This window comes from Xiphophorus hellerii, chromosome 20 (assembly GCF_003331165.1).
Source record: "Xiphophorus hellerii strain 12219 chromosome 20, Xiphophorus_hellerii-4.1, whole genome shotgun sequence".
NCBI classification, from domain to species: Eukaryota; Metazoa; Chordata; class Actinopteri; order Cyprinodontiformes; family Poeciliidae; genus Xiphophorus; species Xiphophorus hellerii.
In genome coordinates this window covers 16,772,103-16,786,406 of record NC_045691.1, presented here as the reverse complement: position 1 = coordinate 16,786,406, position 14,304 = coordinate 16,772,103, and the positions used below count along the sequence as shown (strand labels likewise).

The 14,304-nt window shown below is 37.9% G+C and overlaps 1 protein-coding gene across 1 annotated transcript in view; it reads right to left on the bottom strand.

Annotated features, from left to right (window-relative positions):
* Positions 1-3,507: 3,507 nt before the first annotated feature.
* bsnb (bassoon (presynaptic cytomatrix protein) b) overlaps positions 3,508-14,304 on the bottom strand; it is a 96,237-nt gene continuing 85,440 nt past the window's right edge. Inside the window, 8 exon segments of the mRNA XM_032548882.1 lie at positions 3,508-6,649; positions 8,332-8,467; positions 8,845-8,958; positions 10,515-10,570; positions 10,700-10,849; positions 11,774-11,885; positions 13,019-13,881; positions 14,247-14,304. Coding sequence (XP_032404773.1) covers positions 10,530-10,570; positions 10,700-10,849; positions 11,774-11,885; positions 13,019-13,881; positions 14,247-14,304 — 1,224 coding nt within the window. The 3' untranslated portion in view covers positions 3,508-6,649; positions 8,332-8,467; positions 8,845-8,958; positions 10,515-10,529.

Genomic DNA, 14,304 nt, shown 5'->3' with positions numbered 1-14,304 from the left:
CAAATGTGCATTATGAATTTGGCAAATATTTAAACAGTGCAAGCTTTTTAAATGTGGGACCTGAAGAGAACTCAAGGAAAGAAAGAAGGAAATGAAGGACGGAAAATAGAACAAAACTAACAGAGGAAGAAAGGACACAAGGAAGGAAAACGAAAGGAGAGAAACAAAAACAGTAAAAAGAGGGACAGAAGGTAAAAACGGATTTGTATTGTAAAGGTTTAAAATTACACATACAATCACAAATATACAAACACCCTTAATAAGTGGTCAAATAGGCCTTGGCAAATTATACCTCAAACATTTTCATGACTAACAACAAGTTCCTGGCATGGCTGCTTCTGCATGTTTGATCACTGTTTTCAGTAGAAGAGGTGGATCCTGTTTAAATTGGGTGGATCCTGTTTAAATTGGTTGGATCCTGTTTAAATTGGTTGGATCCTGTTTAAATTGGTTGGGTTCTTGTCAGAGAGCTGATGTTAAAGCATAGTCTATACATTTTCAATAAAGTTCAGCTTTATCCCAGCTAAAAGCAGCATGATTAAGTGTTCAGGATCATAGTCATGTTAGGAAACACAATTATGCCCAAATTTGAACCATTTGCCCCAAAGAGTAAAGAACATTGATCATGTTGTTCAGGAACAATCCAGGAATCACAAAGACTCGAGTTTCATTATATTTTGGGAGATACTACACCAGTGTCATCGTCCACACCAGTTTAACATCACCATGAACAGAGTGGGTGCTGACCAATAATCCGATCTTTCACATCTCCACCAGGACGATAATCCCAAACAACTGTTTGTAGAATAGATAAATCAAACTAGCATAAAACATCTGGAACAACCTTTCTAAAGGCCCCTTCCAATCATTTAAATCACAAATCAGCACAACCAAAATACAACACAATTTAAATGCAGAACTCAAGGTGCATAGAAGAAAACAAAACAGTGAAAACAGCAATTACTAAAATATTAAACACTCAGGAATCCAATAAATACACTATATAGTTGCTACATAGTTCACACAGAGTTTTGTGCACTTATGGCTCTGGGGTGGAAACATTCTTTAGTATTTTTGTTTTGGTTTTATGTGTTTTGTACCATCTGAAAAAAGCTCAAACAGATGATGTCCAGGGTGGGAGGGGTCTCTGGCCATGTTTACTGCCTTCCTCAGGAAGTGACAGGCGTACAGTTCTTCTAGTGAAATCAGGGACAGCAGGTAATCTTCTGGGCTGTGGCGATGACCTGCTGGAGGGTTTTGCTGTTGGCAGCCATGCAGCTGGAAGGTCAGAATGCTCTGTGGGTCAAAGCTGCTGATATAACGCTATCAACAGTTTCGATTTCTCCTTATCTCATTATGTGTACCATCAGCACATAATAATTATTTTAGAAATATTTTTAATTATCCTACATTTGGAAATCGCACAATATGTTTTTTGACTTTGTGCCTTCAGTTCTGTTCTAGTCCAGTAGAGGGCAGTCTTCTTCTGCAGATGGGATTGCTGGCCACGCAAGGCATCTCAAAAGTCCTGTTATTATAGTCAAGCCAATTTGTTTTTCTACCAAAAGTGTAATGATATATTTAAACCTTGCTAGAGTAGATACAATATCAGCACTGGAACATGTTTAGTGTGGAGCAGTGTGGATGTACATCAGGTAAGGAACAACAAACAGAAAACGTCAGTGAAAATAATCCTAATATGAATCCTTTATGCATAAAGTCTTCTGACTGACAGATTATATGGCTGGATTTTATGTAGGCAGATATACTCATGTATGAAGGTAATTGTGCCCAAAACTGAGAAATAAAAAACTGAGAAATATTTTAAAGACAAAGAACAAAGAAAAGCAAAAAGAAAATAAGTGCAGTAAAAATTGTATGTACACCCATAGCATGACTACCGTATACCAGATATACACCAGAAGCTGAAATACTGCAAACAAGAAATGAACCCAGCTAAATCAGGTTTTGCATTAATTTCTCATCAATGAAACATGAATGGAACATCAAACATGGCAGCAGCAAAGATTTGACAGAAATAATGGCAATAATCCAATAGGGGACTGGGAGGGTTAACAGTTGTCTGACTGCTTTCTGATGGGGGGTGCTAGATCTCCTACACTTTAAAATCTTTTATCTAAAGGTTTCAGGTATTCTTTAAGGTTGTTGTCCTGAAGGTGAAGCTCCACTCAGCTCTTTGTTGCTCCTAACTGGTTTCTTTAAACCTTCAGTGTTTGACTCACTCCATCTTCCCCATCTCTCCTGGGAAAAAAGGCATCTTCCTGTCATGATGCTGTCACCACCATGTTTCACCACAGGGTGGGTTGGCATTCAGATGCAAAATGGTTTTTGTACTTTGGTCGAAGAGTTCACTCTTGGTTTCATTTGACCAGAGAACTTTCTTGCACCCCCTACATGGGTTGAGCAAACTGTCAACTGGAGTTCAAATGGCTCTTTCAGCAAAAACATTCTTGTTGTCACTCTATCATAAGGGCCAGATTTGTGGAGTCATGACTACTGGTTGTCCTGATATTCTCTGCACGCCCCAACCATGGACTCTATTTACTAAAGAATTTATATAGCAATTGTTGGACATCTACCAGCATGACTGCTAAGCCATGTCAACAAAAAGATGATCTGATGTCAAAGTCTCTGCTCTCATATTGTCTGTCTGCATTCTCACAATCTCAAAGGCCTGGACTGATGATAGAAAGCGGCATTCTTTAATTTGCAGCTCCATCCTCCTGGAATTAGCTCCAGAATGTGTTTTGAGGATATGGAAATATGCAGATGTTTTTATGGTTTACCCAACCTTGATTGTATTTGACAATATTAAAAATTATGTATTAAACCTTTTCCTTGACCCTTTTCCATGACCCTACTGAAAAGGGATTTTGAATCTCAATGTAGTATTTCCTGAAATGATAAAAGTGAACTAAAACTTACTAATTAGGTGACTTATGGAGGCTTATAACTCAGAGAAAAGGGGGGTGAATACATCAGCATTCCAAACATTTCTGATTTAAAGTATTGAGTGGCTACATTTTCATTATGCAATTGCCCACACCAAAGTTTGCAGTGGCAATGTTATAAAATAGTGAACAACTTCAAATACGTAGTTTTGTACCCCGTTGTTGCATTTTTACACAACAAAAACAACATAGTAATAGCACTCTCCTGAATTTTGCATTTACAAATCCACAAGCAACAGACGGAAGAGTCTGATTTCTCTTTCTTGCACAGAATCATCCTCACACCTCCATCTCTCCCAGCACATTGCCAAGCATGGCTCTTCACACTTCTCACTTTCTCTACCACCCACACTAGGATAAATCATCACCACCTCTGCAAGCAAAGCCCTCTCTTATCCGAACAGTCTCATAACTGTCGAGGTCTTATTCTTGATCTCTCTTCTGCATCAGCAGTAAGCCTTGAACAAAACTTACCTTGCTACAACCAAGCGCGAACCACACACACCCACCTTGACATAGAGTCTGCACACAATAGTCACAATAAACTTTTTTCTTTTTATTTGTTTCTCCGTTTGGAAATTGCAGGGTCAATATTTTCACATTACTTGACATGATGCACCAAAATGTACTCTATCTGTTTACAGGAATACACTGAATAGAACACAAGGGTTTCACAATGGATACACGACTGACATTTTGCCCATTGCACTTACAACAGTGAATGACATTTTCCAGATTTCTTTTTTTTTCCCCCTCGTCTCACCTCGGAGATCATATCCATCAAAACTGATAACCTTCTGTTAGCCTGACAAAGGCTTCTTGATATGATACGTAGAGAAACTCTACACACACTGGATGGGTGGATATGTGCACGAGTTTTGTTCCACTGTTGTAAAGACTCAGTACAAGTCAGTCACATACACTAGGCTTATGCAATAATAATAATCATCATCATCATTATTATTAGTTTCATCATCATTATCGTGGTCATAATAAATATTTTTTATACATAAAAGTTGGCAGCAAATACGGCATGGGGATGCACATGACAGCCGTACTCCAAACTGAAAAGCTGTACAGAGGAATGAGGTTGTATTTACAGTAAGGAATGTGAGAATGTGTCCGTCTGCCTCCCTGCTTATCCGCGTGGCTGCACTGAAGGCTGTTTTCATCGCGTATCGACCACACTGCACCTCCGCTTTGTTCTGCCGCACATCTTAACAGAGGCGCTGTTACGCAACCTCTGTTTCTGCACTCTGCCGAGCTCCACCAGTCAGGCTTGTGCTTTCCAAATGACATGCCCTGATTTGTGAATGACTGGCTGAACATTTCAACTCACTGATATTATCATCATTGGCCAGTTAGAGTCAAGGTTTGTGAGGCAAACCTTCTTAAAATCATGCTTGACTTCTCTTTTTTTAATTATTTCGACTATGACGTTCAAGAATAATCTAATCATGCACTTTTCAAATGGCTTGGCTGCTGTGTGGGTTGAGTCAACAATGACGTATATCCAATATAAACATTCCATTCACCCCACAGGTTATACTGACACCCAATATGTACACTGACACGAATTGATGAGAAGTGCTCGACCATCTGCAGTACAGGTTCATAGCAGCACAGACAGTCACTGCAAGCCAAACAGGTCAGCCAAAATGCACGACGACTGAATGAGGGATTACAAAAACAAAACAAAACCAAAAAAAACCCCATAAACAACAACCAGATGAAGCCAAGCAAAACCCCATGCTTCAAAAGCAACATGATGGTGGACATTCATAAAACTGACAGTCTACACAAGTTTACCCTTTGGCAACAAGTCCCCACCATTCCCCATTTTTTAGGGAGAGTGAGGAGGGTTAAGAACATGCCACGAAAATAAAAACAAGTCTAGATCAATACTCAGTATTCAAATTCATACAGACAAGATTCCAGGTAAAAACATTTTCATTTCACTTATTTATTTTTTTTATACCTTTTTTTCTTCATGATTCTAATATTTTGTTGTGAGTACAGCGACGGTGCTAAACTGCTTTAGAGTGAGTCACTTCCACGTTTCAAAATGAGTCATTGCATAGAACGTTTGACTTTGATAATTGCTTTTTGTCCTCTCCTGTGTCTGTGTTGTTCGGTGTGTGTCTTGCAGAAACAGAGGCAGTGGGCCCAGCTTGTTAGTGGATTGGTAACCTCATTAATCATCAAGAGGTTAACAAGTCTATTTGGTGAAAACTCAATTAGCCTTGGCTCTGAAGTGGAACTGGGATTGCAAAGTGTTGGGTGTGTGTATGAGCTTGTAACAGACATATATATAGAGAGTGTGTCGGCCTTTCTGCATGCTCTTACGCATCCAAACATTATCATGCATGTCTGTACATGTGGTGCTGTGGCTGTAAACCCTCTGACAGATTTTTATTACTGATTTTTGTTTGATATTCCCCCATCACTGATTGAGAAAAAAAAACAAAAAAAACATTTATACCATTGTGCTATATACCATTTGCTGCATGCTATTGCTTTTAAAAACCAAGAAGCAAATTATTTGATGCAATAACAGAATCAAACAAATACAAAGTGAAAATATAAACTTTTACAAAAAAAGAAAACACATAGCAACAACAACAAAAAAAAGAAATTCACCGGAGAGTGACTCATTAAATACACAAATGACAATTTACATCATAGATCTCTGATTTGTTTTATATACATACAATAGTATACAGTGTAAAAAGAAATTCATAATGATATGGACATCTTAAAACATGAGGTATACAAGTAAAAACATAAGTGAATAAGGCTCTTCCATTCTTTATCAGGCAAAAGAACAAGAAAACAAAATAAATAATAAAAGATGAGACAAATCAATAAAAAAGGATGTCCATAACGATGGCTTAGCGATGGCTGATAAAGAGCCGTGGCCACTCTTTCATTTGGTCCTCTCATCTGTGTGATTCTCACACGTATGGGCACGCTGGTAGTAAGTCCCTTCCTTTAAAAAACCAACACCTAATGAGTAGCGGCATCTTATATAAGTGGTGAAAAAAAGAACTGATATGGGCTTATTTTTTCCAGATTTTTTTTCCTTTTTTTTCCATTTGTGCGTGCATTCTTGTGTCCACATTTACACAATGCATTCTGTAGACACAGTAACAAAGAGACGATAAATTAAAAACACATTCAGAGAACGGGTCAAGCTCCCTATACTGGAATGTACTGTGGAGAAGCCAGGGTTCCAGGGTTTTGAAGGAATCTCCAAGTTGGTTTGTTGTTGCTGTCAAAAGCTTTGTCGTTTCCAGGTACATGTTGTCATTGTCGGGTAAGACTGGTTCCTTTGAGACGAGGAAAACCTACGCAATACAATCATTTTTTATTTTTTAGAATGCTCCCAAAGCATCAATTTAGAATCTGGAGTCCTTGTGCAACCTACATTCCTCAGAGGCGAGTGGTGTTACCATTAAAACTCTGCAGAGGGCGCTGTGAGGCTCCTTTTTGCTGAGCTGAATCAGAGGCGACATGCATGGACAGTTTGTCCAATATACCCCTACCCTTGCTTCTGTTAGTGAAGATTGTACTGCTTTCTCACAGAGTCCATGCTGGAGCATTCCTCTGCAGGATGAAAGAAATGAAGAAAGAAGCGCTGCTTTCTCCCAGAACTTCACCACTTCCTTATTACTCACCTGGAAATAAAAAACAAAATCAAATCAAAAATAACTGGAATGTGAATGTTGGCTGTAATCAATAAACTTCTAGCACAGAAGAAACATAAATTACAGTTTTCTTATATTGAAATGTGGTTAAACTAATATTTATATGATTAAAATTATTTCTAGATGAATTTGGGCAGTGAACCTCATCTTCACCCAACGCACTATTGAATTATTAATGGTGCATGCACAGTTCAATAAAGAATTCAGCTTGATCAAATGAAAACAAGTCGATATAAGCCAGCAGCTAATTCTGGTGCAGGAAAAAGAAAACAAACAAAAAAGATTCTTTCTAAAAAAATATATGGCAATTTCAAATTTAAGAAAAATTCAGTCTGGTTAAAATTTCAGAATGTGCTATAAACAATTTTGGCTACTCAAATTATAAGGGAAAATCCTCAAAAGAAATTAGCAGACAGTCACAGAAAGGTTTTGAACTTTTGTCATTAAAATGAGATTAATCTTGGTACACATGTTCCTAAATAAGACAACTCAAAATCAGAACGATTGATAAAGGAAGTCCATTGCGAAGCTCATCCATAGCACCTGATCTGGTTTACACAAAATTCAATTAATTAATTTATTACAACTATGTTTTTTTCATTTGATAGACCAAGAAGGACATACTTGTAATGTGGCAGGAAAATGACTCATGGTTTTCATAATTTTTACTAAAACATTCTGAACAGTGCATCGATTTTTATTCATACCACTTTGCTCTGATACCAGATAAAATCCAGCAAGATGCACTTCTTTCAGAAGTCAGCTATAAATAATTACTTGGGTTATGTAATTTTCACCTAAATTCAGCTGTGAAAATCTAGCAGCATGGTGGTGGCATCATGCTATGGGATGCCTTTATTCAGAAGGGGCAACAAAGCCAGAGTTGCCCCACATATTTTAACTAAAGTGAATAAAACAGAAGGGCAACATTTTGGCCCAAAACCTTGTCCCAAATTTTGTAAATGACCCGTTTTGGGCCTTGGGAAAGCCATCACCATGCTTGGACTCAAACATGGTTCTCCACACAATACACTACTTGTGTAAACTATGATTGTTGATTTTAATCTTAATCAACAAAACTGAAGCCAAATAAGATTCTCAACTGACTCAGCCTTGGCTTCATATATAAAATGCACGAGACGTGTTTTGATAAAAGCTAAATACGGAGAATTTAAATTAGCTTTATCTGCACGTCTGCTGCTCTGCTCAGCAGAGCAGAAATTGTTCAATCTACTATGTAATGAATGATGCGTACCATGTGTCATGATTCAAAGAAGCCACGCATTCTGTAGATTGTGCCTTTGCGTGTGTTGACATTAAAGCCAAGACGTGTTTAGCTTTCTGAGGCTGATTCCAGCACGCTTTGCTTGGTCCAGATTATTGCAGGTGTGCAGAGTGAGATGCTGTTGACTCACTCTCTTCAGGCTTTGGCCTTTCCCCTCTGCAGCCACTAGTTCCAAGCAGAGTGTAACTTTATTTTCCGGGGTTAATATAACTCTAAACTCCATAGAAACCATAAAAAAATCTAAGTAAATCTGTGTTGGGGAATGCAGATGCACACTCAGAAACATCTGCAGGTATCTTTTAGCAACTTAACATTGTTCTAATGATGCCTCAGACATCTCCACAGCTCTTTCAAAGCCTCCACTTACTTTCAGGGCTCTTCAGTCCTCCTCTCATGTCTTGCAACAGCCTGCTGACAAAGCGATCCCCCTTATTTAATTCACTTCAATCGGGAGCCCATGTCTGGGGAATTCAGTGCTGACAAGGCATCCTTTGATTCCAGCTCTGTTTGGTAATTTGGGGTAAGGAGAAAGGTGCAGAGAGTCACAGCTTTAATGAGTCATCACTTCACCTGAGTCTTCTCATTATGCAGACATAAACTATGCTAATCTATGTAAATACACATACGATAAAGCGCTAAGCTATTAATCCAAATGTAACATGATTATTTTTTTTTGGAGAACCAGATTAAACAACTTAATCTTGATTGAAGGAAAAAAATATAAAAGTACCAATATTCACCATTTTTTTTAGTCCATTGTTAAATTTTGCACAAATTAAATACAATTTTAAATTTGTAAAGTATTTTCTATATCATCATGTTTTCACCTGCTTAATGGTATAAGGAACAAAAAAAGAATAATAAAAACATCCATACTGACTGATGCATTAAGGATCATTCTTCTTTTTCATGGTGGATTTAAATATATATTTAAGATGGTGTCGTAGGTTTTCCAGCACAAAGAAACCAGTCCATCTCATTGTATTTGTGTTCTCTAAAAGAAAAAAAAACACAGTGAAGCAAGAAACCATTGTATCATTATTCCACATGCATATCATACATTATGTTCTCTGTGATGTTTGGCATCTCACAGGAAATGTATGCTTCACCCAATTCTTTTATTCCTAGTCACTTGCACATTTTGTCATGATACAATAAGAAACATCAATGTACTTTTTTGAGATTTTATGTGTTGTAGCAACAAAGTACCACATGATTGTAAAATTGGAAGGAAAAGATGGTTTTCAGCATTTTTTACAAAAATAAAAATTTTATGAAAGTGTCGTGCATTTAAATTCAGAGCACTCTTTGTTGTGAGTCTGCTGGGATATGTCTCTATTAGCTTTGCACATCTAAAGAATGACATTTTTACCCCTTTTCTTGCTCCAGCCCAGTAGGATTAAATGGAAATTATCTGTGAACATCAATTTGCAAATCTTGCCCCAAACACTCAATTGGATTTAGGTCTGATGTTTTATTGGGTGATTCTAATACATTTGGAGTGGTTATCATGACTAGAAAAGGACTATATACATTCAGTCCATTTACCAATTGATGTAAACCATTCCATCTTAGCTCTATCTCCATGTTTAGACTCATTTTCTTGCTAGAAGGTGAACCTCAGCCCCAGTCTTAAGTCCACTGCAACCTCAAACAGATTTTCATCCAGGATTGCCCCAGAGGAAATCATGTCTTACAATCATAACTTTGCCGCCCCTGCTGGGATGTTGAGTTTGGGCTGAAGTTCAGTTGCATTTTTCCACATGTAGCATTTTGGAACTAGGCCAAAAAGTTACATTTTGGTCTCATCCGACCAAAACACCTTCTGCCACATGTTAGTTGCATCTCCTATGTGGTTTTGGGCAAAGCACAAACAAGACCTTCTATTATTGTGTTTCAATAATGGCATTCAACTTGCCTTTCTTCCATAAATCACATATCGGTGGAATTCATGATTAACATTTTGCAGTTTTCCAATCAACAGATTATATAATCTGATCTCCTCAAGAGTTACAGTGTGTTAATATTTTAGATTAAGGCTGGACCCAAATGCAAGTAGATTGAGGCAAGAAATAGTTGGTGAAAGTTTTACTGAAAAAATAATAATACAAGAACTAACAAGGAGATAACAGGGAACAAAAGCGTGATATTATTGTTTTATCTCAACTATGCTATCGACAAACCTCTGAGGCTTTCACTGAACAGATGAATTTATACTGAGATGAAATCAGACACAAATGGACTCAAGTTACCATTGAAATTAGATCAATTTCAGTGGTAGGTCGAACTTTTATTTAGGGGGTTCAGAGTCAAATGCCACTCACACTTTTTAAATACTCATCTATGACAAAAATAAAAATTACAGTATGTATAAAAGTTTTAACCTTTTCTCTAAATAAAATACATTCAAGTTTGTGGTTATAACATGAGAACATGTTAAGAAGATCAAAAGGTCTAGAATCTTTTCCAAGGCACTGAAAGAAGTCTAAAGGAATTTAAGGTGTACATTGTGATCAATTTGTGTGAGAACAAAAGCTGCAATGTACTTACTCAACTCCTAGTATTTCACCAGAATGAGGTGAACTTTTTCCCAAGGCCAGACAGAGCTGCCAGATTGACAAAAGAGATTTAGAAGTACATACTTTACAGAACTACATGCAAAAAAAGTTGTGTTTTTTGCCCTAGTAATATTAAAAGACTAGTTCTAAAACAAAAGTTAAAAGAAATAATCATACCATCTCCCAGTTTTCCTGCCTGTTCGGCTGCTCCTCCCTGCAGGATTTTGGTTAGAACATTTTCCCCTTCAGGACCTGGGGGCTGACCAGCTGCAGCGCTTCCTATGCCTACAGGCTTGCTACCGATTCCAACAGGAGCTGCCTTGGAGCCTGGAAATATAACAAAATGATTTCCAACCCTACACTGTGGCTTTAAGTTATGTTCATTTGCTGACACATTAAAGAAAATAAAGAAAAACTGGTGAGCATTGGTGAAAGCGAAGTGTTGAAAGCTATATGTAGGCTTTAGTATGCTTTGAAGATGATTAAGCCTTTTTCGCAGCAAAATCATATTTATTATTGAGAAGTGAAGTGTGTTTTTTTTTTTTTTTTTCAAAATGTGGTACTGTTCATTATTGCCAGAAATCTTTCCTTTGGAGTCCAAAGTTTGGCATCATATAATGCAAGACGTTCTGGAGGTCCTGCGGTTCGTTAAAATGCAACATTGCAAAAGCAAGTTTGCTGCCGTATTACTTTCAGTAAGGAGTCTTTCTTTCAGTACAACTTCTAAGCAAGCCATATTGACGTGAACTGTAACATTTAAAATGCTAACTGAGGCATATTTAGTCTGAGATGGAGTTCATACATTTTTTTGTAATTTCTCTGAGCACTGGATGGTCTGAGCTTGAGGGAAATCTGCTCGGACTACCACTCTTCGATAGACTTACAACTGCCTTAAATGTACTTCACTCAAATAATGTTCCAATAACCCTTCTGAGATGGATAAACAGCAGAGCAATGACTATTTTTATGATAGTTGTTGATCTCTTTCCTCCTTGCAATCATGACCTTTCTCTGTAAAAGGAATCATGGCAGAAAATATAAAGAGTTTTTTCAAAACTAACTTTTCTTCTATACATCACCTCAAATCACTGCTATTTAATAACACACATGAAAAGGTTGCATATAAATAAATATCTTATAAAATTTGAAAGGTAATTTAGAGAGTAGAATAACTAATGATTAATTATCAAGTGAAAAAGCACACACAACAAGTGAAATATCTTTGGAAAAAAAAGAAGGATTTAACCTTACCGATGCCAGTTAGCGGTGGTGTGGCTATTTTGGTAGGCTGAGGTGGTGCTGCGATTCCTGCTGCAGGTTTCATTCCCGGACTAGCAGCAGTAGGGGGAGCCTCCATTTTTCCCTGCATAATGTTAAGTAGACATAAAAATGTTTAGGTGTTTTTTTGTTCTTCTTGAAAATTTGGGATTAGTGAATAATAATATAACAATGTAATTTCTTAAAACATAAGTGAATGTTTCAAGAAATTACTCATGTTTATGTTTTAATAACACAAAACAAAAACATGAGTTAGAGTAGAACAAGCCCACCCAAATTAAATTCCAATAAATATTTTTTTACTTGTATAACAACAGTATAAAAAAGTGTACAGAAATAAAGATTGTATTCACTTCTGGATCTGTTTGTCACAGTAACTGAGGTTTATTTTTTAAAGTTGTGCACTTCCTGATTATGCAGATTTCCATGTTGTTATAAAGTTCTAAGGCGGTTTTACATTGCAACATGGTACTTTTTTACACTTCCTATATTAAATACACTCTTTCTGGCATTAAAAGATGTTGAGTAACAAACAGGCTTAATTTCTAATGGACTGGTTTTAATAAATATTATTATGATGAATTACTGATAACTAAAGCCAAAGAAAAAAACAAACTTTTTATTTTTCTGAAATCAGAATTTCTAAATGGCCGCTGTTGTAATCCAGATTCTGTTGAATTCCAAAATAAGTCAGCATTCATACTGTAATGAGTAAGTTGTCAGTAAGTTGTAACCTTAACCCCTCAGCAATGTGAAAGTGTCAAAGATCATACAAAGAACATAAAAGCTGTCACTTAAGTATATGAGCTACTCTACCAAATATTGACCTACTGTGCTCTTGCTATGCTAAATCTGAATAGTTTTAGCATAGCAAGAGCACAGTAGGTGCTACTGTATGTTAACATAGCAACATAGCAATAGATGGTAAAAATCATTGTTCTTTACATTCAGTTCTTTGCATTATTTGAGGTCTGAAAACAGTATTTTTGTTATTGTTACGACTTGCCATTTTCTGCAACTAAAGTCTCAAACTAAATATTGTCAGTAAACTGTAGAATAAAATGAAAGTGTTCATTTTTAAAAAAACACATACTGCTAAATCTAAAACTACATTTGTTTTCTGCAATGGTCTTAATGTTTTCCAAAACTGGTCCTGAAAAAAATGTCACAACAAAGAAAATTAATTGATGCAGGTAAAGTAGAACCAGATCTACTTACCACTGTTGCTGGCTGCCCTGCTGCAGACCCCACTCCTGGTTGGCGTCCCTGTGATGCAACTTGTCCAGGTTTGGCTTGCTGCTGCTGCTGCTGCTGCTGCTGGTGCTGCTGTTCTGGTCCACTTCCAGTGTTTGTTACTGGATGGCTACTCTGTGGAGTCTGACTGTGCTGTGGCGGCTGCTGCTGTTGTTGCACATTCTGTTGTTGCACACTCTGTTGTTGATGCTGCTGCTGCTGCTGCTGCTGAGCCTGTTGGCTACCATCAAGTTGTTCAGAACCTGAATGTCTTCCAGTCTGCCCCTGACCCCCTGATCGCTGCTGCCCTGTGTGGCCCTGGGGTGGCTGCTGGTTCTGTGGCTTAGAAGGGTCTTGTCTCCTGCCCATTGTGCGGTCACCTTGAGATCTCTGACTCCGTCCCCCAGTGCCATGGTGATGACCAGAGACTGGCTCACGAGAGAAGTCTCCTGAGTTGCGAGGGCTATCGTGGGCAGACCGAGAGTCTGTACCGCTCCTTCTTTGTGTGGATGAGGAGGTCCTGCTATCAGTGCGACCAGATGGGTCTTTGGGGTGTGTCCTGGAAGAGCGTGAAGACTTGGGGTCCTCTGAGGAGTGACGAGAGGAACTGTGTCTGGCAGAGCTGGTGCCATGATGGCGGTGGTCCCGTGACGAAGAGGAAGGGTGACGCTGGTTGTACTCATCCTGTTGACTGTATTCCTCCGGAGGCTCATCATAGTCATGGTAAGTATGTTTATTACGTCTTCCTGTGGATGAGTGACCTCCACTCCCATGATGTCTTGAGCGATCAGAGCGGGCCTCCCGTGGTTTCTCAAACCAATCAGTCTCCTCTTGACCCAAATGATAGGCTTTTTGAAAAGCAATACACATATTATCAATTAATTGCTTTAATATGGGGATTGGAGTAGCATGCAGATTCATGTGGAAGTGAGAAAACATGCTCCACAGTCCAGAGCCATGCAGATTCCAACAAAAAAATTAAATATAAAAACAGAAAAAAAAGCAAAGACCACAACTCACCAAAAACTTAAAAGCCATGCACGCAAAACTTATGTTCAAAATATTTTGGCTTTTCATATGAATAAGACAAGAAAGAGACAAGAGAACAAAAATAATGGAGTTCTCCTTCAGAGTTCACATGCAGTTTTTTCATCACACCTGAAGGGTGGTAAAAAAAAATATATCACAGAAGAATTAATTCAGCACCAGTTACCTTCGCTATCAGAAACAGCACAGTGCATGTCGTCTACGAGATAAGGATCATCTGGCTT